Source organism: Nesoenas mayeri (assembly GCF_963082525.1).
Source record: "Nesoenas mayeri genome assembly, chromosome: 12".
NCBI classification, from domain to species: Eukaryota; Metazoa; Chordata; class Aves; order Columbiformes; family Columbidae; genus Nesoenas; species Nesoenas mayeri.
In genome coordinates, this window is record NC_137547.1 from 20,580,282 (window position 1) to 20,607,562 (window position 27,281).

The window sequence follows — 27,281 nt, forward strand, 5'->3', positions numbered from 1 at the left end:
CTGAAGCTGGCTGTTCTGCTAAACACTTCATCTTCTCTTTGAGGAAGGCAGGGGAGTAACATATCCTCATATTCTGCTTGGCTACAGTATCTCCTGGGTAGCAGCATCCCAATCGGGAGCCCCAAGCTGTCAGACAGCATCCCTGCTAGACAGTATCAGACCTGTGCACGGAGCTTGGCTGGGGAGCCTGGGAGGCACTGCAAAGCTTCAGCACTGAAAGCCTGTGGCAGTTTCTCTGTGGATATTATAGAAGAGATTAATTCAAATCCTTATTTAGACACTGCCTACCGCCATGAAGGTGACACCACTTAACATAGGCAGGAATTCCTTTGTGGTTCGTTGCTGCTCAGTCATGTCTTGAATCTGTCTCATTTCAAACAGTTTGCATTTAGTACCAGAGTAAATAGAGTGGAATCAATCCAACCTGGCACATAACGGTGTTACACAAACCTGCTGGTGTTGCCAACAGGTATCAAACTCTATGCCCTCTCTTCTCCCTCCCTCCCTCCTCTTCCAGACAGGCACAAACACTCATGCTCTGCTTGATGCAAATTATTCTGTCTTTCTTCTGAAAGCAGGAATAAATACTCCTACAACTTTCACAAAGGCTGGTACTTCTAAACAGCCAACTTGATCGCATAGGCGGCTCACCATTTGTGTCTCCGGGCATCACAGACAGATGTTTTTTTGGGGCTGCTGATTTTAGGAGATCAAATAGCATTAACTGTTTATTGTTTCAAATCTACCATGTTAGTGCTTAATAGGAGGGAAGCTAACAGCTGCTCACTTCAGTTTCAGTTAAAGAATAGAGCTGATAACTACCGGAGCTGTAGATAAAGAATCCTCTTAACTTCACTTATCCTCATTTGGAAATTCTTCAAGAGTTTCTCTGCAATAAGGGTAAAGAGAAATATGCAGTACTTCTGTATGAATGATGTTCCTCCTCTACATTTAATACCAGACTGCTATGAATAAGAAGCTTCTCAGTAAATAATACATACATTTAGAAGAATGAAAAATTAGTATACGTTTTACCTATCTTAAATAAAATGATAAAGCAGGTAGAAGTGATTATTTTGCATGCTTGTGAAATTATCAGATTTCACACACATTAAATGTCATAGCATCAAAACACAATAGCTGTCTGTAGCGTCACCTCCTAGCCTAATTGCATGAATGTTTGCAACAGAAAAACCCTAGGAAAGGAAGTTGTTATTATTATGTGATATTCTAATCTAAGGTTTCCATCTCCTGAGCCTTATTGTTCTACCTCACTGCATACAGAATGTGCACAGCTTTCTGCTGGCTTCTTCCTAGGCTTGCTATTTACTAACTCTCCGTTCTTTTTTTCAAACCTGCATCCTAGCTGTAAAGAACTTTGATTTCCATGTGTAGTTGTGAGCTGAGGGCCTTCATTTTCCTCTGAGATTGACGTATTTCATGAAAGTTGGCTCTTAAGATATACAGGTGAGCAATTTGTTAACTAAGGAGGCTGCTAGCCAACAAATTAACTTTGGACATTTTCTTCCATATTAAAATCAGTAGTATGTGTGCCTGCTTAACAAATACAGCTGGTTTTAATACATACCTCTCTATAGGACATCTACTATTTTTATGCATTTCATTAAAAAAAGAAAGTTTTCATGTTTGTGAGATGAAGCAGAATCTTCCTTAGATGAGGTTGCTTGGTGCTTTTTCAATATACTGTAGTGATTCCCATCATCAGCTCCTGCTACTGAAGTCCAGAACAGTTGGAAAGGGGAAGTACTCCCATAATCAGATTTAAATTTACTATCTTTGCCATTCGTAATCTTCAGGATTTTTCCAACAATGTTGCACCTTTATCAAATAAATGGATTCCTGGACACTTTAATTGTATCACCATGAACATACACTGCATCGTCTTCTCTAGAAAAAATACACTTGTATTCCCCTCTTCAGGATATAAGCTGTTATAAGTAAGAAGACAGAGTCAGCAATGGATATGCATTTAGGTCTATCACCCCTTGGAGTACTTCCTAAATTTTCTTTCTATTTATTCTCACATAGTTGCCGGTTTCATCTTTTAAAATCTTAATTTCGGAAGACCCTGGTGCACTCCAGACTTCAGCTGGGACTTTTTCAGCCACTTATTGAAATGAGGGGCCTGGAATCCATCCACTCGATCCTTCTTACATAATTTAATTTCCAAACCTTGAGAGACTTTCAAGATGAAAAAGATACTGACCTCTAAGTTTATGAACAAGAAGGAAATGTGAACACATACTATAAGCTCTAGGTGCTGCATATCTCTAAGTGATGATGATGCATACTCTGTAACAGAAAGCAACTGCTCATGCTAGATAGTAAAAACAGGTATTTTTATAGCATATCCAATTACCATAAGATACTCTGTATCTTAGCAGTATTGTTTTTCTATTCTGTTTTCTATTTTGATATTATTAGAGCCTGACCTTTTGGATATACTATTGATAATGACGATTGTATGCTTACAGTACATGTTATAGTTGTATCATAAGTCTTTCAACTATGAGTTTAAAATGATACAAACTAAATTCTTTCAGTGGGAGGGAAATGCTAAGGCATTTTGAGCTTGGAACACTTTAAGCATCATCACTACCATAATATCGCATCAATAGAATTAAATTAGATGATGGAAACTCAACATTTTTTAGTGTTGTTGCCATAGAAAAGGTGGCTCACTTCATAGCTTTCTGAACATAGCTATTTAAGCAGTAGGTAGAAATAGAACAAAATAAAGTCCAAATTGAGATTTCAAATGTGTGTGTGTGTGTGTATATCATATTTATATACACACACATATATATGCTTCCTCCCCAGACAGACCTCTTTGTTCTGGAATCTGCTCAGCACATTGCTAATTTTGTTAACCAAGTAAATAACATCAACACAGTGACATTTCAACTGTATTAATAATGTTTCCTGGGAACAAAATTTTAGGTACTGGTGATATCTGAAGCTGAAAAGGAAAGATGATTGTGAACCAGTTCAGTTACCAAAAGATAGAGTTTAAAGCATCTGACTATAGGCAAGAGACTGATTTCAACCTGCCTTAGTCATGAGAGTAGCCTTTATCCAGGAGTTGCAGTGGTAATACTCACGGAATTGATTTTTCCAAGGTGTTGAGCATGATGTGTCTTGTGCAAATCATTTAAATTGAGAATGATCAGCACCATGGCTCGGATTTGAAATTAGTCATGTCAACCAGTCCTAGATCTGAATAGGTGAAACCTTCCGTGAGAAGCGTCTGCCGTACCCTGCAGCACCTAAGTCACAGACAAGCTCAGAAAGGGGTTTCTCGGTGTGTCTCGCTCAGGTCTCTGCAACTGGATGCGAGAGTTCAAAATGTTATGGAAGCCGTTGGTCTTGGCAGCCGTTAGTTCCTAGCTTCAACTTTCTGATTTGGGATATGGTTGGTCGAAGCAGCTTACTCCTGGGAAGCAATGCTCAGCCTAACTGAGGAACTCAACCATTTAAATCCACTTACTTTGCAGTCACTGATAATCATATACACGTGTATATTTTATATTTTTATGGGATTTTTATATATATATATATATGTATATATACACATAAAAATCATTATATTGAAATCCCTAAATGCTAATGCAAATAGACTGTGTGCATTCAGAGGTAATTGCAAAACTCAACTAATAAATTGCACTGAGCAACACTTCAGATGCGAACCTCTGTCATGGATTAAATGTAACAGCTACAATTGCATTCGAAGTAACAGATCAGCAGAACTTATTCCTTAATGCTGCTGAAGTTTCGATTGAGTTTTGTATTCTAGTCTGTGGGCTTTATTTTTTCTGCATTTCCAAAAGTTAGATTGCAACAAACAGATGAAAAGAAGCCACTGAAACAAACCCCTCAGCCTGGCAACTGCAAAATAAATGTGTTTCCTGTTGGAGGACCCTAACTCTTTCCAAACGAGTCATTTAAGTTGATGGTAAAACTGCCATCAAATTCAACGATGCAAAATTAAAGACCTTCACTTTTAATTTCTTATGTTTCAGCAAAAAAGGTTGGAGTAGATTTACTGCAGAAGTACTGTCTGTAGTTGGAAAAGTCCAGTTATGTTCACATTTTTCCTTTTTAAAGATTTTTTTTCATGTACACACACATTTATGCATATGGATGGAAAGTGTATTTATCTTTCATTAAATCATGATGAGTAGTCATAATTTTATATTCTTAGTTTAAATGGAATACACGTCAGGAGAACTTTTGAGCTTCTCCTTAATTATTATGTTTCATTTAATTATGTAGAGAATGCCTGGTATTCTTTAAAGAAAACCATTGAAAATGAAAGGTTTGTTGTATATCAAAAAAAGACTGCAAAAGGAGCCCAGATATTTATGTCCTCCATTAATATTTAAACATTTTCCAGCAAGTACAGGATAAGCACATCCCAGCTGCTGAAACTCGCATGATAAACGATGCCCTAGGCAGAGCATGGTTAACACCTCATTCTCAGTCGCAGGCCAATCTATTTGCCTTTTTATGAGCTCTTTCCTGTTGTGCACAACTTGCCTTTTTTCCCCTCTCTCCTTTAGAAGTGATGTAGGTCTCCAAATTATGTAATACAGCCTCATAAAAATGAGCATTGCTTTGAGAGATGAGGTTGGTATGAGCTGAAGCTATTAAATCTATATGTAATGCAGTTCTATTTTAGTCAAAGGAAAATCACTTTAATCAGTGGACTGCAGAGAATAAAAATTACTTTGGGTTTTTTTCTTTCTCTTACTATAGGATGAAAAACAATGTGGATACAATTATGTTTGTCATGTGTAAGTTTCTGGACCACCTTATTTGTTCAAATATATTTGGACTTCTCTCTCCATTTGAGCCTGTGTTATGGGCTTCTCAGCACAGTGGTGCGAGGTGAACTGATGTTTTGACGTGCAGCAGTGGAGTATCTGACCTCTGGAAACCCAAAACCAAATCTTTCACTGCAATCAAACAAGTCATATTAACGCAACTGCAAACTGTGTGCACATCCTGCCTTTGTCCTATGTCCGTACAGCACCTAGCACGGTTAGATTCATGACTGGAATTCCTGAGTGCCACATAATGCAAGGAATAATAAAATAAAGTAGAAAAAAATTGTTTGGAAGTGCTGACAACATAGTTGATGTTTAAGTGCATTCCGGTTCTCTAAAGCATCTAACAGTTCTGAAAGGACTGGCAGCTTTACATACAGAGTATCGGAGCCTTGGCAGCTTTCAGGTTGGCCCATGTTGATTTTACTATTGAAAAATAACAAAAATAATCCCAATGAGAAATGTTGTTGATTCCAATAGACATGAAACGATAAGCGTGGCATGGTAGGGCTGGGATACTCCTCTCTCTTCTCTCTTTTTCTTCTTTTCTTAAAGCATTTCCTGAAAGAATGCCAAAGAGCGTAGAAAATATTTAGGTAGTCACTAACATAAAATAGACTGCATAGATAGGATAGCGTCATGTTAAGCAATCAAAGAATAATGGACAATTTGTTACAACATGCAACTTTGATTAAAGAAGATGTATTTCAATGTGATGTATATATCACTTTCTCTTTATCCCAAAGCATTAGTCAAGTTGTGTAATGACCTACATCCTGTAGCGGCCTCATCTCTACTTCAGAACAGCACTCATGGGTTTTCCTAGTTCAAGCAAAGGAGTGAGGAAACTAAGGAAGAGGAGTTCATCTTAGAATAGCTTTTCTTAACCCTTCCTTCCCTTGGCCTCTGAAACAGAACCCTAAAACTGAAGTAACCTCCTTTTGATAATAATAATCTTGTAGATAGATTAGATAGATCAATAAATCCCCCAATAAATATTAGACATCCAAATACTGAAGAAACTGTTGTATTTCTGTATTGGCATATATATTTCTGCATGTCTATATTACCTCGATGCAAGTGTATGGATTCCATCAGCTTGTATGCCCAGTGCAAAGGCTGATGAACACTGTGTTTAAAACAGTCCCTTCACATTTGACACAAGCTTAATAAGTTGCTTAATAACCTAAAGAACTGTTCAGATGTCTTTAACTATGAAGAGCTGCACTGCATGACTAAGTGTAAAAAATAAGGTGATGTATCTTAGCACACTGAATTACTTTGTGTGTGTGTGTAGGACAGAACATCTAAGACCTAAAGGAGAGAGGTAGCATCTGTTACCATTGTTGCTGAAATAAGTAGTTCTTTAGATAACTGCCTTTGATCCTCCAAGCAGCCATAAGCAAATTGCCACACATAATGTATCAAAATAAATTTGGAGAATTGATTTGCACTTGTATTGGTAGAATTCTCTCCTGCATGTCTCTGACAGCACACAGTATACTTCAAGTACACGTCACCCTGCTGCTATAGCAGAGTTAGCATAACATTTCCCATCTCATTTTCCTTCCTTTGAAATTTCAGGTGTGTGGCCGAAGTAAAGAACGTGTGGATAATGCTTTTCTATGTTACAGTTAACTCCAGGTGACATAACAGTCCATTAAAATCACTGTTAGTCAGTGAAATTTAGAGCAGCTACAAAGCATAGTTATGATTTGGGGCCATGCCTGGAACATGCATGGCCCAGAACCCGGCTGCTGGCTCCCTGCTGTTCCCAGTCCCTCTGTGCTGTGCGGTACCGGTGTGTGCTGGCTATGAGCAGGGTCTCGGGGGCTCCCCTCTGGCCAGACCATTCTCAGCATGTCCCAGTGCAGCCTGGCTGCAGCTCGCATGGTGGGGGAGATTCCCATCCCTAAAATGCTGCAGGTCCATTCATTGGTGCTGGCAGAGACTGTCATGGTTGTATACTTAGGGGTCCATCGAAGTTTTATTTAAGTAGTTTCACTGTTCCTAGTTGCCTGTTCTCTCCCCTTTTCCAGAAGTTATCCTCTACTCAGTTTTGTTGATTCAACTCTTAGTCTGCTCTCTAAAGCATATAGTCAAACTTCATGTGCCCTTTGGCAGCACAGCTCTTTCCAAAACTTTCTGTTGTTGTCCTGTAGTTGATGGACTCTTTAGGTGTGCTGATGCACACCCAAACGAGATCAGTTCAATGATCTGGGTTATAAACTGGAAGGAAAAGACTTCTTGAAACAAGGTTTTGTTGCAGGTCTCTCTTTTTTTTTCCAAACTCCACGTTTCACTGATCTGGCTTTCAAGTAACACAATTGCAGGTATTGTAAAATGCAGTGAAGAAAGGAGTGGGAATGGTGAAGGGTTATTGGCAATATACAGCAGGCATGTTAGGGAGGGTGCAGTGGGGGCAAGAACCTCTGAAATTCAAGTTGCTCTTGGTGGAAGAATAGCATGAGCAATGGTCTAACCCAGCTCTGTCAAAATGATTTGGTTTAAAAAACACCTTACTATTAAAAGCGTTTAAGTTAACAAGATCATTTTGACAGAACTGGGTTAGGGAGCAAGTGCACATACAGTTATGCTGGCAGATAAGAGATGCAGTGAAGTCTGGCCAGGGCATCCAAGTGACACTTTGCAATGGGCACCGTAAGCATCCTCTTTGCTACTGCCATAGCAGCATGTCTGGGTACAGCCATAGTCCCTCTTCATCTTGCAGGAACGTGGAGAATTGCTTTATAATTTTTTCAAGGGGTATGTGTAAGCAATCTTTACACAAATGAGTAAACCACTGAAGAATAAAGATATCTATTTATGGTAAGAAGTACTCATTCCTTTGCAATGGAAACATGAGAATGATATCTTCTCCAAAGTTATTTAAAATGAAGTTCAGAAACAACATAAGGAGTATTCACTGGAATCGGGATCAGTATGTAACGAAGTTATGCGGGCAAGGATGACACAACTGTTTGTTGGTTATGGTGTCTTGATGTTTCTACTCTGATGGACTTTGGTTTTGTTCTGCTCTAACAGCAAATTAAAATGCTCAACACAGTTCTCTTGTAAGAATTATTCCTACAAGTGTGAGACTGGAGTGCTAAGGCCTTATATTTTTATTATTGAAAACTTCAGGCTCTGTTGTGCTGCCAAGAGGATCAATGAAGGAAAGATAATCGTGCCTCCCCGGTGGGAAGGTTTTGCATCACGTTACTGCTGTTGGGACTTGGAAGCGTAAGTGGTAGCGCAGCCAATACCTGTAGTAGTAAAACTATAGCTACTGTTGGGCCAAAAAAACCCCACCACACACCAAAAAAAAACCCCAACAACCAGGAAGGAAAGAAATGATCAGAGACAAAACCTAAAAATAGTAATTTGAACAATAACAAGGAATTTGCTTGGGTATTAACAAAGGAAACACTACAAGCTAGAAAATACCTGTACCTGTGTGGGAAGAATGTCAAAATGGATCCCATGTTTGCAGACCTATTGACAAGGGAAATACAATACCTGATCACGAGCTGTGGAAAACTCGTGATACTGTAAAGAGAAACTCATTGTTGCTTAATGAATGTCAGATAAAGGAAGCCACAAGATGCAAATTTTTGTCAAGGACACATGATTAACCTTCTTATTTTATTCTCCTAACCTATGCTAAAGCTATGATACACAGCTCTGTTTTTCAGGAATGAGGATCCTTATTCCTGACTGAAATTAAATTAAATTAAATTAAATTAATTCTCCGAACAAGAAAGCTCGTGCGGGTCGGATGGGATGTCGAGGCTCTGAAGGAGGCTGCTGCCACACCGTGCTGGTGCAGCTCCCACTGATCACTAAATGAATGCTTCTCATCAATTATTTGAGGCTTATATTGTTACCTGGGTTTGCTTAGAGTGAATTAGTATCAAAGGTGGAGATGATGCATGAAGATATTGAAAACTATTTTGTTTTTACCACTGCCTATATGTATTGTTTGCTTCCTCATGCTGTTGCAGTTTGGTATCAGTCTGCTGAAGGGGTCATTGAATGTGCAAAATAGACAATATTCTGAAAATTCTACATGCTTTAGGAAAGATCCCCAGCTTTTGTCTGGTATCTCTAGTGTAACTTATTGAAATAAAACAGTAATTAAGATTTTTTTTTTTAACCTTAATAACAGTTGTTAATTAAGAATTAACCCTACCCTAATGAAACAAGGAGGTCAAAGGGCTGAGGTGAGGTGTTGCGTATCATTGCTATAAATGAAAAAGTAAATGCAGAATGAAATCAAGAAAAGACTTTGTTGCACTTGTTAAGACAACCCTCTGTGCCTCTTATGTGAAGAAACACTGGAGTGGCTCTAACATCTTTAAAATAAGATCATGGTGCAGATCAATGCACTAGCATTGTAATAAAGTGATCAGATAGATATTCTGTGCTTTGAAACTTAAAAATAAGTCAGTTTTTTAAAGCTTTTAATGATCTTACTTTGCTGCTTTTTCAATAAGAAGTTTATATCTTAGACTATTTTTATTAACTTTATTATTCTTTTTAACTAATCTACTTACAATGTTCACATTTTAAAGCTACAAGATGATTCTAAAATCACTGTGGTGGAATTAGTTCCATCAGAGGTGGTAGCCATCATAAAGGTTTCCACCACTCAGACAAAATTAGGCCTCTCATCAGTTAGTATATCTGCTATAACCATTTACTGTCATACTTGACTCTAATTTAATGCAGGCAATTAACTTACACAAGTAAGCTACACAGATTTTTAAAGGAGTTTGCAATGTATATTAAATTAATTTCTGAAGCTGGTACGTCAGTTATGTTCTGGTGTTAGGTTATAAGCTTCTACTTCATTGTAATTGCTTTTTGTGTTGTACGTGTATAAAACTGCGCTCTGTGGCCCCGAGATGTGTGAGTAGTGCTAGAAGATGCATGTTCCTGTTAATAGAAAACTACTTTTCTAAAACTATATCAGCACATACAGTAAGTACAAAACAAACCACTCAGCTTTATCTGTGTGTCTATATAGGTTTAGCATGGGGAACCAAATTTATGAACACAGTCTTATGTTTTTGAAACATTAAACGGTTATCTGAATTTCTGCTACCTATCAAAGTGTCATGTTTTATTTCATCTATTTAGCAATGTTGAAGAAATTCCTTATATTTTAAATATCACTTTGCCCTCTCAGGAATGAATAAAGAACAGACGCTTTGCGGATAACAGTTGTATCTGTAGTTGTATATATCATACACTATACAGGCAAACAATTTTGGAAGAGCAGTGAAGTTTTTCAAATGGCCCTGGGCTGTTTCCTTTAGCAAATGTGGAAATTCAAAGCAAAAATCAAACTTTTATCAGATCTTCAAGGTCCGTGCGCTTGTCCTCTGTCAGTTGTGTAGCAAAAGGTAGTTCTGGATTCGCTGGAATAATTTTGCTCCCATTTCATACTTTAGACCACGGTGTAATATAAGAGAAACACATCTGCTGGTCTTCCCCAGTTGCCAGACATCTCTTTACATGTGGCTTTCTAATGTTATTGTAGTAGGCTGATTCAGTAGCTATATCAGATTCTCCTATACATGTAATCCAGAGGATTATAATTTAACTACCAGGAATTTCCTGGTTTTTGTATTAGTCAATATGAAAGTTGCAGTGCTGAGTATTTAATAATGCTTTCCATCAGCTCACCACCACTGTTCTGCTCCCAGGAACGGAGAAAATTAATTTCCAAATTTGATAAAGAAATTTGGGGATAGTACAATCTCTGTGCATTGCACGAAGTAAATGCCACATTTCCCTGGTAGAGCAGTGAATCCCAAACGAGAGTCTGTTTCTCAAATACATCTCAAAAGGCTCCAGCAGTCTGAGTTGAACTGTAGAGAAATGTACCCAGCTCGAGAGCTGAGCACAGATCATATTCCCCTGCAGAACATTCGTACACGCAGAAGCCTCAGCGCATTTTTCCTTTATGCTGCACAGTCTAACACTTGCTGAACTTTCCTGTAAGTGCTTGAGAATCTCACGGTTTTGGCTCATTGAGCTTGTGTAGCTGTACCGGGTTATTTCATTGAATTAGATTTAATGACATGATATGTGCTTTCCTAGTATTTTTGGTGCGGTTTTGACTTGTTTGCCTTCAGGTATTGCTGAATAGGGAGCTACTGTGAGCATGGTCCAGTCACAGTGGAGCTTATGCATTAGTGCTAGAGGAGAGGACCCAGTTTTGACTGGAGTGAGTGAAGAGTAACAGGCAGGAGGTCTGGGGGTGGAACTGAAGAGGGATGCACTGCAGTGAACGTAATGCTCGCCAACGAGTCAGAGCAGCATCTGAAAACCAAATATCCTGTTCTTTCTTCAAACAGAAATTTTTCTGTGAGCGTCATATTGTTTTATCTCATTTATTTAATCTCTTCTAGAAGGCAGCCTGTGTAGATTAATTAGGAATTGTTTTCAAAAGGCTTCTTGAATATGAAAAGAAGTGCGTTACCTTATTATTAGGTCCTGTGAGTAAAAAGAACTCTACCAATTTGTACTGGAAGAGTAAGAAAATCAGTAATGGCTCACTTGGGTTCTTTTTAAGGGGTTCTTTTTAAGGCTTTCTTGGGCAAATGTATAACATACTGTTTCTGGTGGCCCTCTATTTCTGGGTCAAAAATCACTTTTTATATAAAAACTGAAAGCTCAGCCTCAGAAAAGGACTCTCAAGTTGGGTTTTCAGTTTTACAGTTATTCTATTTCTCCTGTGTTTCAGTTCTTGCCCCATTGAAGAAATGGGAAGAATCTGTCCCCTGCCCAATACGTGTACTCACAGGTCCACTTGCGGACACATATGGGTACCATACAAATGAACTTAACCACTTCATTGAGAAGTCTGGCTGCTTCTTTCTCTTGGTACCTTCTACCACCAAATCTGCATTTCAACACACACCAGAAAGCAGCAGCGGTACCTCTGATTGATTCCCTAGACCAAAGAGGGTTTTCACAACATGACTTGACAGACCCTCCCCATTACAGAGTTAGTGTTTGCTCCTTGTCCTTTCCCTTTAATGAGACTAAGAGGATGCCAACAGGCTGAAGTCTCTCTTTCTTCCCTCACACTTCCCCCAAAAATTAATTGCAAGGCTTACTGTACTCTCTGATTTCTTTCTTTCCATCTCAGTTGGTAATGGGGTCTAAATGATGTGTCTAATCCACACAGTTACATCTGTAATGGATATTCACCTCATTCTTGATGCGTTGTCAAAGCACTGCACTATTAGCTTACCGTTCTTCCGTGCTACTTGAGATACTGAGTTTTAATTTGATCACAGCTCTTCTTCTCTTCTAACAAGACAAGTTTCTCAGTTTCAGATTTTCGTGCAACAGATTTCACAGTTGCTTTGGCAATTACTGAAGTTTAAACAAAAATACTTTGTATATTGTTTGCTTTTAAAATAACAGCTGACTTTTACTGCTCTTACTCATGTTTTTAGAGATTTTCTTCTATGACTGTATGAACCTAAAAAAAATACACCAAACCAAAACCAACACTAGGAACTTATTTTAAAGTGGGGAGGAAAAAACCAGCCCAAGACACAGTGTAACCTTAACAGTAGACGTTTCTACCCATCTTGTATATAGCGGTTTCTTGTGATATGACTTGGATATGAATCAGTCAAAGAAAACGTGTCAGGAATCTTTTTACATAACTCCAGCCTCATTAGGGGAGCTGTAGTGCACCCTTCTCCCCGAGCCATGCCCATCTATCTTTGTCAGTGATCCACAGCTGCATTTCAGGTTTGTCAGTCACTGTGCCATGAGAAAGCCCTACTATGTGAACTTGTTTGGCCATTTTAATGAATATTTACAGAGATGAAACCTGATGTGGCTTCCTAATACATGAAAGGGTGGGTGGGGAAAGAAGGCCAAGTTCTCCCAAGTGTTCATCAAGGCAAATGTCTTTGAAATAAAATCTGACTCTGTGTTTTCTCTGGAAGCGAGATAGAGACACTGAGAGTTTTGTAGTGCAGATGTGAATAAATAAGCTCGCTTCGGTTCTGGGAGTGGTTTGGTTTGGGGATCATGGGTTTCACAGTGGACTTACCAGTCCTGTTCCTCTGCTGGGCTGTGAAGGTTTTGCACAGCTGTGTGCAGCTGCAGCTGGATGGTTACTGAGATGAGGATGTTCTGCCGGAGCCTTGTACACTTAGGAGAAGTAACATTTTTTTAATTATTATTATTTTTTTTTGGTGGAGGAGAGTAAGTCTGTATGCAAGAACATTATTTTGTTTAACTTTTATTATTTGACATACTAAGTGTTTAGCTGAGGGAGCTGGGGCTCTTTAGCTTGGAGAAGATGAGACTGAGGGGTGACCTCATTAATGTTTACAGATATCTAAAGGGTGAGTGTCAGGAGGATGGAGCCAGGCTCTTCTTGGTGACAGCCACTGATGGGACAAGGGGTAATGGGTTCAAACTGGAACACAAGAGGTTCCACTTAAATTTCAGAAGAAACTTCTTCATGGTGAGGGTGTCAGAGCCTGGCCCAGGCTGCCCAGGGGGGTTGTGGAGTCTCCTTCTCTGCAGACATTCCAACCCGCCTGGACATCTTCCTGTGTAACCTCATCTGGGTGTTCCTGCTCCATGGGGGGATTGCACTGGATGAGCTTTCCAGGTCCCTTCCAATCCCTGACACTCTGGGATTCTATGGTTCTGTGACTACATAAAGAGTACAGGCTAGCAAGAAGGCCAGAAGCTTCTTCAGACCCTATGACAAACTGCAAGTAAAATGTTTTCCGGTGTGTAATCATTTACCTGAGTCTTCTCTCACTACTTCAGGAAATAAAGGAATTCAGAGTTGCTTTTATTTTTCTTTAGCCCATTTAATATGCACTGATATTCTACACTACAAATTTTAAACTTAATACGGCTTGTTTATCATGTAAAAGTAAATGAGATCTTTCAGAAAGCTTTCCTAAGCTCTTTAGTCACTGATTTGACTTTGTTCTATTTATTTTCCCTCCCCACCAGGAATGTTTAATGACTGGAAAACTCAATGGATCACGTTTTTGTAATCCAAGCTATTTTTACATTCACTGTGCTGTAAACACATGGAGGAGCTGTAAGTAAATGTTCAGTACTGCATGATGAATTGGATTGCTACAGTCTGGAGGAAAGCGAAATAAGAATTTCATTTCTGCGGTGATTTGCGTAGCTTGTGGTACAATGCCAGAAAGACTAACGGAAATGCTTATGGATACATGGACTCCATTAACAATATTATGGATTACTGTCCTTCCTTCCATTTATATGGCTCCAATGAATCAATCTCAAGTACTACCAATTGGATCCAGTACAGGACTAAAAATGCTAACTGAAGAACAAAGAGTTTTGAACCGTTCCAAGAGAGGCTGGGTTTGGAATCAAATGTTTGTATTAGAAGAATTTTCTGGACCTGAACCAATACTAGTTGGCCGGGTAAGGCAACGTTTGTTTTTCCTCTTTGAGTGTGTAAATGTATAGCGTGTGAAGGTCTTCGGTCATTTGGACTGAAGGTGCTCTGTTATTCTTATGTTTTCCTCTAATATTCATGCATTTGTGCATTTTAATGTACCTCATTTTAAGGATATGGTTTCCTGGTTAGCTAATCTGCTGTTTACAACATAATTATACATATTCAATATGACAGAAGTACACAGGCATGTCCACATCCTTCCTTTCATACTGTTAGTCCCCAATCTTCACCTCTGTCTGCTGAACGTTTTCACCAAAGCAACATTTTGTAATATGTTCCTAGTCATTCAAAATATGCTCCGTACATTCAGAAAGGTTGTTACACCTATAGAAAATGACTTATCTCCTGCCTGATTACAAGGAAGTTATTTATAGTCCGAGAATTTTTAAAAACACAAACAAAAAGGGAAGTGTGATATATACAGCAAATTATAAGATACTACTTTATAGGGAGGTCATGATTTGCACAAATATGTAGTAACATTATTGCCACAGATTTGGTAATTTACTTTCAACGTTAGGAAGACAATGAAAGGAAAATGATCATGTTTTTCTATGTGTCCTAGCTTGCCTGTTGCCTTCAACCTTTCATTGTTGCCATGCATTAGGTTATTCTGTAGCTCAGTGAATTATCCCCAGTCAGTGAATCAGCCTTGCGGTTTCTCTGAAAAGAGATCATGGGCCATCTGCATTCATCAGGAATTGAATTCTCTTCAGAATTATCCTTGGAAATAATTACCTGTTCCTAAATGCTTGTTTGACCTATAGTGAGCAGTTATAAATACCTTGATTGTTTATCGCTGAAGTTCAGTTCTCTTTAAATAAGCAGGTACATTACTCAATTTCAGTAGCCGGGTAATATGACAATAAAACATCTGGAGAACAAAAAATTATGGATATCAGTTAATTTCATGATTTTTTAAAAATTCTCTGGCTGAATGAATAGCATATAGTATAACATAGGGACTGGCACTATTGCCATATCTATTACTGGAAAGAACACAGAACAAGTGCATTCCTAAATTCTCCCTGGTGTAGCCCCTTTCCAGTCGAAGCTTAGGGTCAGAAAATGTAATGAGCTTTACATCCAGTGACTTCTGAGTGCTGTGTTAATATACATTTATATCAGGTATTATATATCTCTTCTCATTTGGTTTTCTGTGGTTAGTAATATGTCTTAATTTCAGAGAGATAGCAATATATCTTAATTTCAGAGCGATAGCAATATGCTGATTTCAGATCTTAAAATATTTTATCCAACCCATTCTTTTTCAGAATATTATGGTCAAGCTTTTAAAATGGTTTTGAGTTGTTTTTGAGTAACTAGGGAGAATCCAGAGTTTGTACTTGGAAGTACTTTGATTTTCAGGATGTAGCTTTTTTTAGGTGGATATGATATTCTGAGTTGTTCAAATTATTAAGCCAAACCAATAAAAAAACCCAACATTTTCCCATCTTCTGCTGGTGTTTTGAATAGCATTAGCTACTCTAAAATGGTGTGATAATCTATTTGTTGAGACTGCTGTATAATAAAAACACTGTATGATATAGATGCAAAGGAGCAAAAAGTGACATGTGTTCCCATAGGGAGAAAACATTGATTTATTCATGAAAATGGCTTAAAATATTCTTGTAATTCTTGTCTATATTTTTTTCCCTCTCTCCAGAAAAATCATCCATACTTTCGACTTATTTTTCTTTCCTAAGGTTTATGAGTACTGTAGGCACCTTCAAACTCTGCTGTAGTCAATGGGAACAGAGGTGCTCTGCATCTTTCAGAGCTGCACTTAATCCTTCCTGACCATAAAGCAGCAAATCCCTCGGTTGTAGTTCTTGGGAATCCTTCTTCCCAAAACGTGAAGGTGTACAGAACATCACAAGCTAGATTCTCTCCTGGTCCACAAAGCTGGGCAATGGTTTGCCCTCTGTCACCCTCATTGGTTTCTTATCCATTGCAATGTAAAATACATAATATCTTCTATTAGGCTTCTCCATTTTTCCGGGATAAATAGCTTCTAGGTGTCAAAACCTTTTTCAGAGCTTTAAGTGTAGCAATACAACTGCACGCTCTTCAAAAGTATTTACTCGTTGCTGTTCTGCGTGCATATATACTAATAAATGCATTCCCAATATATTTGCTTTAATAAATGAAAGAGTCTGGGGTGAGACTAATAGGAGGGTTTAATGTGACTTCTTTCTTAAAGCATGGTGGTTTGCTTCAGTGGCTCGAGTAAAACACAGAAGAAAATGCTTTGCTTTCATTCACGAACCTTCTTACAATGAGTTTGACATTATAAGTGCATATTGTTCATTTTTCATCATTATGTTCAGTAGGATCAAGCTCAAACTTAAAATAAACAGCTCTACTTGAGTTAACACATCTGTAAAAAAGGTATATGAATACTCATCTCTTAGGGTGCTTTCTGAATTTGAGATTTCTCTAGAAAACGCGATGAACGTTCTAGTTTATATTAATGCGTTTATTTTGACACATGATATTGTAATAAATTCCATGTACATATAGAAAGGTATACACGCAGTTCTGAGAAACTTAAGAAGTAACTTTGTTGATGTGACATACTTATTTTCCTTTTCACCCATTGACGCAGGCGAGTGCTTTATGAAGCTACGGCTTGTCCTTTAGCAGACTCCATGCACTGGATATTGCTGTCAGCAGTTTTGTGGCCTCTCAGTGGCCGGCAACCTCATTCCAGTGTAGACCGATATGTCTAGTGACGCCGCGTGCTGTCCCTCTGGACTTGATTAGTTAGACAGAACTTTTACTTGATATACACGGCTGCATTTTCTCGCTCTCCCCTGCATGCGTTTCCAGCACCACGGCAGATGTGCTGGGAAAGCTGTGCTGTAGCAAATGCCATTTTTCTTCCACAGGAGACAGCCGCTGAATTCACAGTGAAATAGATAATAGAGTTAAAAATCATTGGAAAACTGGGTTTGGGGTATATAATTGTACCTCCTGTTTTACCTAACATATTACTTGTGATGTTTTAAATGGGAGAGGACCTGGTTTAAGAGTTTTTTAGGCAAAAACCTGGGATAGTTAACGTGTTAACAGCTGTTTGTAAGTACAATGCATGGAAAGAACAAAAGAGAGAAAGAAGGTGATCAAAGTTTTGGATTTGGTTGTGTTGGTTTTGGTTTGTTTTTTGGAGTGTGTGTGTTTAAATATTCTCTGGCTTAGCACTAAATGAATGAGCAGTGAAGTCCAGACACGAACACTAAAGATCAGTCAGGTAGGTGCTGTTGCTGTGATAACGCTCCTGGGCAGCACTCCCGAGTTTCTCCCAGAACCTCCCTCAGACTTTTAAAAATGTACTTATTTCCAGTCCCAAAGTAATACATTGCGGATTTTACACACAGTCCCTGTGATGAGAGGTGTGTACAATGAGCTGGGCAGGGACGAGCAGCACATGTGTCACCTGCGGAGCTGCGGTGTCCGGGCAGGGAAGAGCGGCACATGTGTCACCTGCGGAGCTGCGGTGTCCGGGCAGGGAAGAGCCGCACATGTGTCACCTGCGGAGCTGCGGTGTCCGGGCAGGGAAGAGCGGCACATGTGTCACCTGCGGAGCTGCGGTGTCCGGGCAGGGAAGAGCGGCACATGTGTCACCTGCGGAGCTGCGGTGTCCGGGCAGGGAAGAGAGGCACATGTGTCACCTGCGGAGCTGCGGTGTCCGGGCAGGGAAGAGAGGCACATGTGTCACCTGCAGAGCTGCGGTGTCCGGGCAGGGAAGAGCCGCACATGTGTCACCTGCGGAGCTGCGGTGTCCGGGCAGGGAAGAGCGGCACATGTGTCACCTGCGGAGCTGCGGTGTCTGGGCAGGGAAGAGCGGCACATGTGTCACCTGCGGAGCTGCGGTGTCCGGGCAGGGAAGAGAGGCACATGTGTCACCTGCGGAGCTGCGGTGTCCGGGCAGGGAAGAGCCGCACATGTGTCACCTGCGGAGCTGCGGTGTCCGGGCAGGGAAGAGAGGCACATGTGTCACCTGTGGAGCTGCGGTGTCCGGGCAGGGAAGAGCGGCACATGTGTCACCTGCGGAGCTGCGGTGTCCTGGCTGTGTGGTTGGTGGAGCAGCCGTGCTGGCTCTTCAGGAATTGCTCTGAAAAGCCTCAACAGGTGAAGAACCAGACAGAGTGACGGAGGCTCAGAAAGAACACAGCCCAGTCAGCTCTTCAGCAGTGCAGTCTCAGGTAGACGCTTTTTATCTGTAACTGTGGAGTTTTGTGTCCTTGCTCCTGACTTACATGGTATGTGTCTCTTCACTCTTAAATGCAGAAGTTTTTGTGTATGGCGGGTAGAATGAGGAGCTAGAAAGCTTTTGCTTTTTAGAGCAACAGAGATTTTTCCCTTGGTGTATGGGCTGAGGTTCAGGCCTTTAGAGGAGACATAATTTTCCTGTAGGAGGAGCAGTAGAGAGGCATCATGTTTTCACAGTTAAGTGCTTCAGGCTGCGCTACTGTAAAAACCAAACCTGGAAACGCAGAGAGCACTTATAAATAGCTTCAAGCTGTATGTTCTACATTATACATGCTTTATGCAATCTTTGATTTCATTGCCAACATACATTTTATCTCTTAACAAGGAAATGGTAAAATCTCGCTTGTTTAAAATTATAAATAGTTCTGTTGAAGTTCTAGTGATACATATATGCAAAGTAAACAAGGTTTTAATTAAGCAAGTTCTTTCCATATGTTTTCATTTTTATTCCTGCATTGAGCTTGTGATTGTAATGGCTGCCTGGAAATATTGTTGTACTCAAGTGATACAAACTAGAAGTATTTGTAGCTTAGGCTCTTATTACTTTGGGGATGAATTATTGGGAAACATACATGTAGTATACCCCCAGCATAGGCTACATAGGGTATTACATGGTCCTACATGAATGCATTGTTAAAGTTTCCACAGTTAGAACAACAGACATCAGAACACCATATTATATAGATCCTCCTCTTTTTCTTCTAATATACACTTGTATGTTTTGCTGTCTATGATTTAAACGCATGCCATAAAATATTCAATATCGGAAATGTTGCTAAGTCAACATTGCTTTCTGAGCCTTAGCTTTTTGTTGTTGTTTTGCAACCATAATTATACACTAATTTTCCTACTTATGTTTAATAAACTCCCAGAAGCTGAAATGTATCATTTATTTTGCTACTGTATTCTTGATGGAAAATATTAATTCCCCCAGACTTTGGTGCTTGTGAAGGAGATGACTGTGTATGCTTCAGAGAATGCTCCACTTTACATGGTCTGAAGCAGCTTAGTAAGCAGGAGTAGAAGTAGCTCTGAGAAAAAAATCATCTTAATTAAATTTTGCTGAAAGACAATAAATATAGTATACATTTTATAGAATCCTGATAAAAGTAGTGATTTTTAAACATGTATTTCATTTGTTTCTTTTCAACTAAGTAGAAGTTCCAAGAAATTTCTTCTCAGAACATATACATTTAAACAAGGGCAGTTTGAATTAAGTGAGCCAACTGCGTCTACATTTTCTAATACAGTGTAAAAATCATTGTACTGATTTCTCTTAGAGTTAACAAACGTGCTATATCTCCAAACCCTAAGATCTTATTTCTGGAAGTATCACTAATAAGGTTGAATGCTTTCATGCTCCCTCATCTCCAGTCTGGGGCATGATATATACCAAATTCAAGTAGAGTCCCAACACTCGTATGCCAGCTAATACCACTGGACTGGTAATACATTCAGAGACCTTTTATCTATTGAAACAATAGAGTAAAAAAGCGGCACATGCCAGTATGGGCCATTACTATGGGAAGCATTTAAAGGAATGCATTGCAATGTCAAGGTGCTTGTGCAGGGTCAGCCTGCGGAACACCAGGCGCCTTCTGAGCCATCCGGATTTTGTTCGCTGAAGTAGGAACATCTTTGTGATGTGGTTTGCATTCTAAGTTTTAGACTTCATAGACAATAAGTATATAGAGTAACTTCCAAAAGTTGGGTCGGGGGTTTTTTTGTTGTTTTTGTTTGTTTGTGTTGTGGTTTTGTGTGTTTTTTGGTCTATTTTTCAAATTGTATCCACGGTGGACATGATTACACAGTGTGTGCTTAGGCATTTGGATCCCCTAATGCTACTTTAACATCATTCTCTTCAATTTCCTTGTCGTATTTTTATAAAGCCAGAAAGATTTCTAATCTTCTGGAAAAAAAAAAGTAGCTAACATAGAAAATTTCTTTTGTTTGTGAAGAATTAGAAGCTCGTGTACTTTTCTTCAATATATTGATCTCAACACTTTATCTTTCTCACAATGAATTGAAATGTTTTCCAAGTCTGAATGCAAAACGCTGAAGTGACAGGATGAAAAATTAAGTAGAGCCTTGCACATGATATTGTGCAGATGCCCTATGATCGTTTACTCTTTCCAACATCCCTTTAGTAAATGGTTTTCAATTTCTACCTGTAGGGCCCACCTCTGGTGCTGTCAGGATGCTTCAGTTCCACTTGTCAATTTAACTACCAATTAGTGCCAGTTTTGATGGTGTTTTTTTGCTAAAAGTTTGTCCTTTCTGAACTTGGCAAACAAATTTCCTATAGGCCACCAAAAAGCTATCGGAGAGTAGCGACTTCCCAAAAGTGACAGAACAAATTGCCTTTCAAGCAGTCAAGTGAAAGGGTGTATTTGTTTTTTTCAAGTCCTGATGGGGTATTCCTCAATTTGCCAAGGATTCATGTAATGAAAACCTTAACAATAATTCTGCATTAAAATGAGAAATGGTTTGGCACTAATTCCTTTAGTGTCTGCAGGCTTCCACTAAGAGCTCAGCAGCTCAAGTGGGTGACAGCTAAAGAACTGAATTACAGCAGAGAAAAGCTGCCTCTTACCTGCTGGACGCCTCTGTATCTTTAGGGTACAACAAATACCCATTCACAGTAACCACAAGAAAGATTAGTTTGCATTGAAAATGACAGGGAAGAGTTTGCATATATTTTGTTTCTTGGAAGTTCTGTTTTAAAAGAGCGGGTTTTGGGTTGTTTTTCTTCCTATTCTGGTAAAGTAAAAGAATGTGTGTTATGCACCAGACCAACAACTTCACAGCTTGAGGGTCTTTATTTTTTGATGGGTTTTTTTGGACAAAGCCAGGGACGTTGATACTGAGCAATTTAATCTGGGTATGAAGCAGTCAGCTTCACTACAGAAATAATTTGCTGCAATAATTATTTTAGGCAGTGTCTAAAGGTAACTATTATTTGAAAACCACATGTGGAGTATGTGGCATTGAAGATAAATGTGGATAACTTTCCTAAAGGTATTTAAGCAAATATTTAGGTATCTGAGTAGCCTCTTGGTGATACCTGAGGAAAATACTTGTAGTGATATAGAGTAATATATAACTTTTCATTGAGGAATCTCTGTTAGTGTAAAGATCCCCCTTCGCTGATTTCTTTCAAAGCCCTTATTTTCCAGCAGTCATGCCAGCGGCTAAGAAAAAGTGTAGCTCTCCCTGGAGAATCTCAGTCCTATTCCTGAATTAACCAGAGGAATCATTAGGGGCAACATAAGAAATCCCTTTGCTTGTCTCAGGGGCTGAGCTCGGTAGCTGTTCCGCACCAGCCCCTGGTGAATAGAAGCAAAGCGGCGGGTTTGTGTGCTAACTGGCCGTGCTGCTGTTAGATCGCCCTAAGGAAGGGGAATGGCTGCAATAAGACTGACTCAGAGATCACCGGAGGCAAGGAGCTCAGCTGCGGCACAACCAGCAACAGGCGTTTCTTAGCGGCTCAACCCACTTGTATGCTGGTTTAAATCCAGAAACCATATGAGCTGATTTTTTTCCCTTGCTGAGCTAACTGCTTACATATAATAGGGGGATTGTTAGCAAGTGAGAAAAGGTGAATTTCAGTGTATGCAGTACTGGTGCTGGGCATCCAGACATGAGGCACACAGAGGAAACAAACCATAGTTCTTCTATCAGACTATTTTCTAAGGTCATCGACCTACAAGCATCATTAAGTGCTATGACGTTATATATCCAACATAAGAAATCATGATATTAAAGTGAATGAAAAAAACCACCCTGTATTTAAATTAATTTGGGATAGTCTGTCAAATAATTGATGCTACGTGTAATTCTTTATGTTAAAGCATGGCACAGAATACTCAGAAGCTGATATTACTCAACTTAATGAAAATCTACTGTATTTTTAGAGAATAAGTTTTCTAAATACAATTACTGACATACTTGCTATGCCCTTCTCTATTTTTTTTAATTGCCTGTTTGCAGGAACCTGTTCTCTGATTACGGTGCAGTCTAAAGCGTTTAATGCAGACCACTGGCACTCTTTGCAATTCCTGTTGTTGTCATACAGACAAGAAAATACAACGTCCAGAGGCAAATGTTTGTGTTTCTTCCTTCATTCTAAATCATCTGAAACAAGACTTAATGCCAATACAATATTTCCATTTTTTTTTCTGTTCATTAATGGGTCTTGATTATTTTGTTGGATAACCCAGGTACTTGTTTAGAATATTTGATTAACCCAGAGCAGGTGCTAATCTAAATATAAAAGGACTTTTTGTTTAGTTTTCATATGAATAAACAGAAGTGACTTAAATTATTTAGAGCATACACCAGGATTTTACTTGGCATAAAAAGATTTACAGACCAAAGTGAAATGTAATCCCCAGATACCTTTAAAGGGGCCTCAGAATGGACTTGTTTCTTGTGCAAATTATTGAAGCAAAGCACTCATGGAGGGCATTTCCATAAACTGAACTACAGCAAATGAGGAATGGTCCACCAGCTCACAGTAAATGTGAGAACTGGTGATATGGTCACTTATATTAAGAAGCCTTAGCTATTTTGTTTTTTTCCATTTTGTCGAGTAGGGGACAATTCCCACCTCAAATCAGTTATTGTCTAAAGAGGATAAGCAGACTGTAACTGAGGAAGAAAACATAAATGCAGAAAGGTGGCATGGGGAGATGTTATTTTCAATGCCCACAATGATGCCTCACAATGTAGCACCAGAGGACAAGCTTTCCCATTCTCTGGTGCTGGCTCTTGCTAAGCAGCGATGGTATCGCAAGGTGGAATATGATCAGGAACTCTAAGAAGCCATGTGATTACTTTTCAAGTGTGGGACATGCTGCAAGAGATGTGTCCTATGCAATTTATTAGCAACTTAAATGTGATATAATAACAAATATATGTACCTTTAAATATATATTGAGTATAAGGCTTACTGACACAATGGGAGTTACCATACCTCAAAAATAGAGAAAAATCGTTAGGCAGAGTTAGGCTGCTTATTCTGTATAGAAGGCAACTGCACTGGTGATCCCATTAAGGAATCATTTTGTAATTGGTTTAAATTCTGTCAGTTCAGAAGACCACCTGCTAGTTACTGCACATTACTGATAAGCAAAGGAATGCCAGGAATTGTGTACTGTATATGCGTAAACACATATTTGAATTTCAAGGGAACTTTTTGTGAGTAATGTTTCTATCTAAATCACATGCTTTCTGAGCAAATACTGTAAGAGGCAGTGGGACAAAGTCTGATGGATAGTAAAGGAAAATTTTGCTCTAGTCATGCTAGAGACCCGCTCTGAGGCAATAGGTTCCCTGCAGTGCTTTGAATGGTATGAAATGTTTCATACTTGCAAAGTGAAAAAACCCAGTACTATGACTGAGTCAGTATTTATTCCAACTGGTATCTGTATAGAATCAGGAATACATTTTTAAATTCTGCAAATTGCAGAAAGGCTAGAAAACATAAGAGGTACTTTCCCCACTCGAAAACAGGCGAACGTGGCGCTGTTCTGCCTTAAGGTGTAGTTTCCAAGCACAGTTTCTTTGCAGGAGGAAAGCTCTGATGTCACCTGAGGAAGGCAGATTGTCAGCCTGGAAGAACACAAGTACTGACTCACCCGCTAGTCCACTTGTGTTTAGCTCTGAGCGTCTCTGCAGCCCCGGCGGGTCACAGCTGCTGGAGGACACAGCGCTGACCTCAGGAGTCCCTTTTCTTGGCGACCTTCCTGCTGTAATAAACACAACACAGTCATCAAGTGCTCATGTGTTTCATTGTCCCCATGAGACACTATCAAAAGAAATCTCTCAGGATCGGTTGTTTGAAAATTTTCAGGGAAACCAACAATGCAGTAATAGTTAATCCTTAATTTATTATTTTCTCAGCCACTTGATTTATAAAGCACTTGTCTTTATTATGTCCCGTGATACGTTCTGTTACCAAGCCTGCATTTCTGCTTTGTGAAGCTGCATGCTTTGCAGTAGCGCTTTTAGTTAATAAAGATAATGTTGAGGGGTCCAGCCTTCCAGATACTTGGAATTGCTTCAGATTCAATAGGTCAAATTCATTCCAAATTTGGTATTGAGTCTGTCTTAATGTACCTAATGTAAATCCTTATGTACAGTTTATGCAGTGTCTGGTGGAGGCAGGAACATGAATGGAAAAGCAATGACTACCCTGAGATGAACACGGGTGTGTGTGTTGTGTGTATGCACAGATGTTGTGTGCATTTAAGAGAACACTGAAAGATTGTTGTTAAGAGGAGGGAACCACACTGATTGGTAGGGCATGTGTTTCATTAGTGAAGCTGTTACCCTTTCTGCAATTAAGCACAGGAGCATGAGGAACCCTCAGGACTCGCACAGCTTCCTCTCTGTGTACATTGACTCTTGTAATGTTCGTGACCACTGTCATGCTTTTAGAAATATTGGTAACCTTATCTGCAGTGGCTGTGACTTCACACTTGATGCAGCAGCGTTGTGAGCCAAAATTTCTCTTAAATGTGGCAAAGGTACTTTTGCATGGTGCACCAAGACCTGTTTTGCAGCAGGAAAAGAGCTGCAGCTACTTAAAATCCGTTTCATATCATCTTTTCTATTGATCACACCTGTATTGAAATACTGCACGTGGAAGCTCAAATATTCTTTGCTAGAGCTTCTCAGAAATAATTGAGTCGTCGTTTGTTTCATTGGAGAATCAAAAAGTCATAGCGACACATAATTTAATTTCTAAAAGTCATAATCTTGTCTCATTCTGTGCCTTCCCAACCTAACGTTAGTCTGAACTCTTTCAGAAGTGTGGCTCGCTCCTTACGAATACGTGAAATTAAATAATTTTATAGAGTAAACATCATATGTATTTCAAAATCTGTATTATTTTCAATTGACTTTTAATATGAAAAACTTCTTATTAAGCCTTTCTTGAGAGGCATAAAGCATTTTGGGTCTTAAATAAAAGCTGATACAGTTTCATTTATAGGAATTAATCATGGGCCATGTAAGTAGGAAAGGTATTCTTGTATATAATGTATCACAGCCAAACTGTGGAAGGGTTTGTCCTTGGTACTGTTCTGGCCTTTTATTACAAAGAGCAGGAAGAACAGTCAATAACCACTTATTAATGTTTTTCTCTCTCCTTTATTGTAGCTTTAGGTACATCAGGCTCTCAGTAATTATCTCATTCATAATCCTCTATCACAAGTAATATTTTCTGCATCTTGTGAAGCATAATTGGAAAACATTTTCTTTGGATGTACACTATTTCTATTCCCTCTTTAATATAACTTTACCCAAGAGTATCTTGCCTAGGAAAAACGAGCAAGCGTAATTTTATACAAGTAATCAAATATCTCAAATGTTGGCACATTTTCCTTTATCTCCATGGGACCGAGCGCTAACCTTCAAACAGACCGAGGCATTCAAAGAGAGAGTTTCAGCACACACTTAGAACTCAAATAAGCTTGTAGAAGGCAACTCGAACAGAAGTGCTATTTTGAGTTATTAGTACTGCATTTCTACTACAGGGTATTCCATTTGATTAATACAGAACTGCAGGAGAATATATATATTAGTCTAAGTGTGTGTATATGTGTCTTGGGGTGTGTGTATATATATATAGATATATCTAACATATTACTTAACCACTTTGTTCTGACAGGACTTTACTGCCTTTCTATAATAATTCTAGTTTTTTCCCACTGAAGACTCAAACCCAAACTCAATATAGGTTTTAGCTTATGAGGGTTGAGCAAAATTAATGGGGGGGGGTGGGGTAAGGTATGAAAAGAAATCAGCATGTCTTTAGAATCATGTTGGTTGCAATACACTGTCAAACAGTTAATTTATTCCAAACCTTCTGACATAAATGGTGCTGAAGTGAGAGACAACCAAAGCCATACAGAACTGCACATCCAAAGCCAAGGACTGGTTTCAAGGCAGAGCAGGCACGTTTAAGGCTACTGTATGGTAGGCCTACGATGAAACATTTCAGTCTCTATTTTTGTTGTGGAATTGAACATTCTTATTTCTATTTTCACTCATTTTGGCATCGAGGGCTCTCGTGAATACAGAACGCGTAGAAAGATGATACTGAGAGATGATATGACTCTCCAGCTGTAACCAATTTACCAGGATTGTGAGGATGTATAACCCAGCAAGGTACCTGTCATTTTCACAACGCTTATTTGAAAGGAGATACTAGATCTCTCAGTGAAGACATTCTTTTTCCTGTTCTAGTTTAAAAGTTAGGCTTGATGTTATTTGCGTATTTAAATGCAACGGTAGGCTTATGTTGGGAATTGAGAATTTTGTGGTGTGAATATGCTTATTCTCCAAGATCAAATTTTGGATTATTATTAAATTTCATTTTCAGGTGGCCAGATTATTCCATGGTTATCAAATGTAAAGCCTGGTAATTGATGTCTGGATTTGGTTTTCTATGTGTTTGTGTCAAGATTTTTCTATTTTGCATTACCATGAAAATATCCACTGAGTTATTCCAATTATAACACTTGAGTTCTGGGATAATTTGCTTAGTGAGTTGTTTGTTAAGCCTTCAATAACAAAGTTACATTTTGTTAACCTGAGTTAAAACAGCGATGGAGGTGAGGTAGCTTGACCAATGGTTTTGATAATCTCTTATTTAT

At 39.0% G+C, this 27,281-nt stretch overlaps 1 protein-coding gene across 1 annotated transcript in view; it reads left to right on the forward strand.

Annotated features, from left to right (window-relative positions):
• Positions 1-13,868: 13,868 nt before the first annotated feature.
• The window catches only part of CDH8 (cadherin 8), a gene marked incomplete at both ends in the record, with an annotated part of 126,903 nt that continues 113,490 nt past the window's right edge, over positions 13,869-27,281 (forward strand). The window contains 2 exon segments of the mRNA XM_080351891.1: positions 13,869-13,950; positions 14,044-14,306. Of these exon segments, the coding sequence (XP_080208017.1) occupies positions 13,869-13,950; positions 14,044-14,306 (345 nt within the window).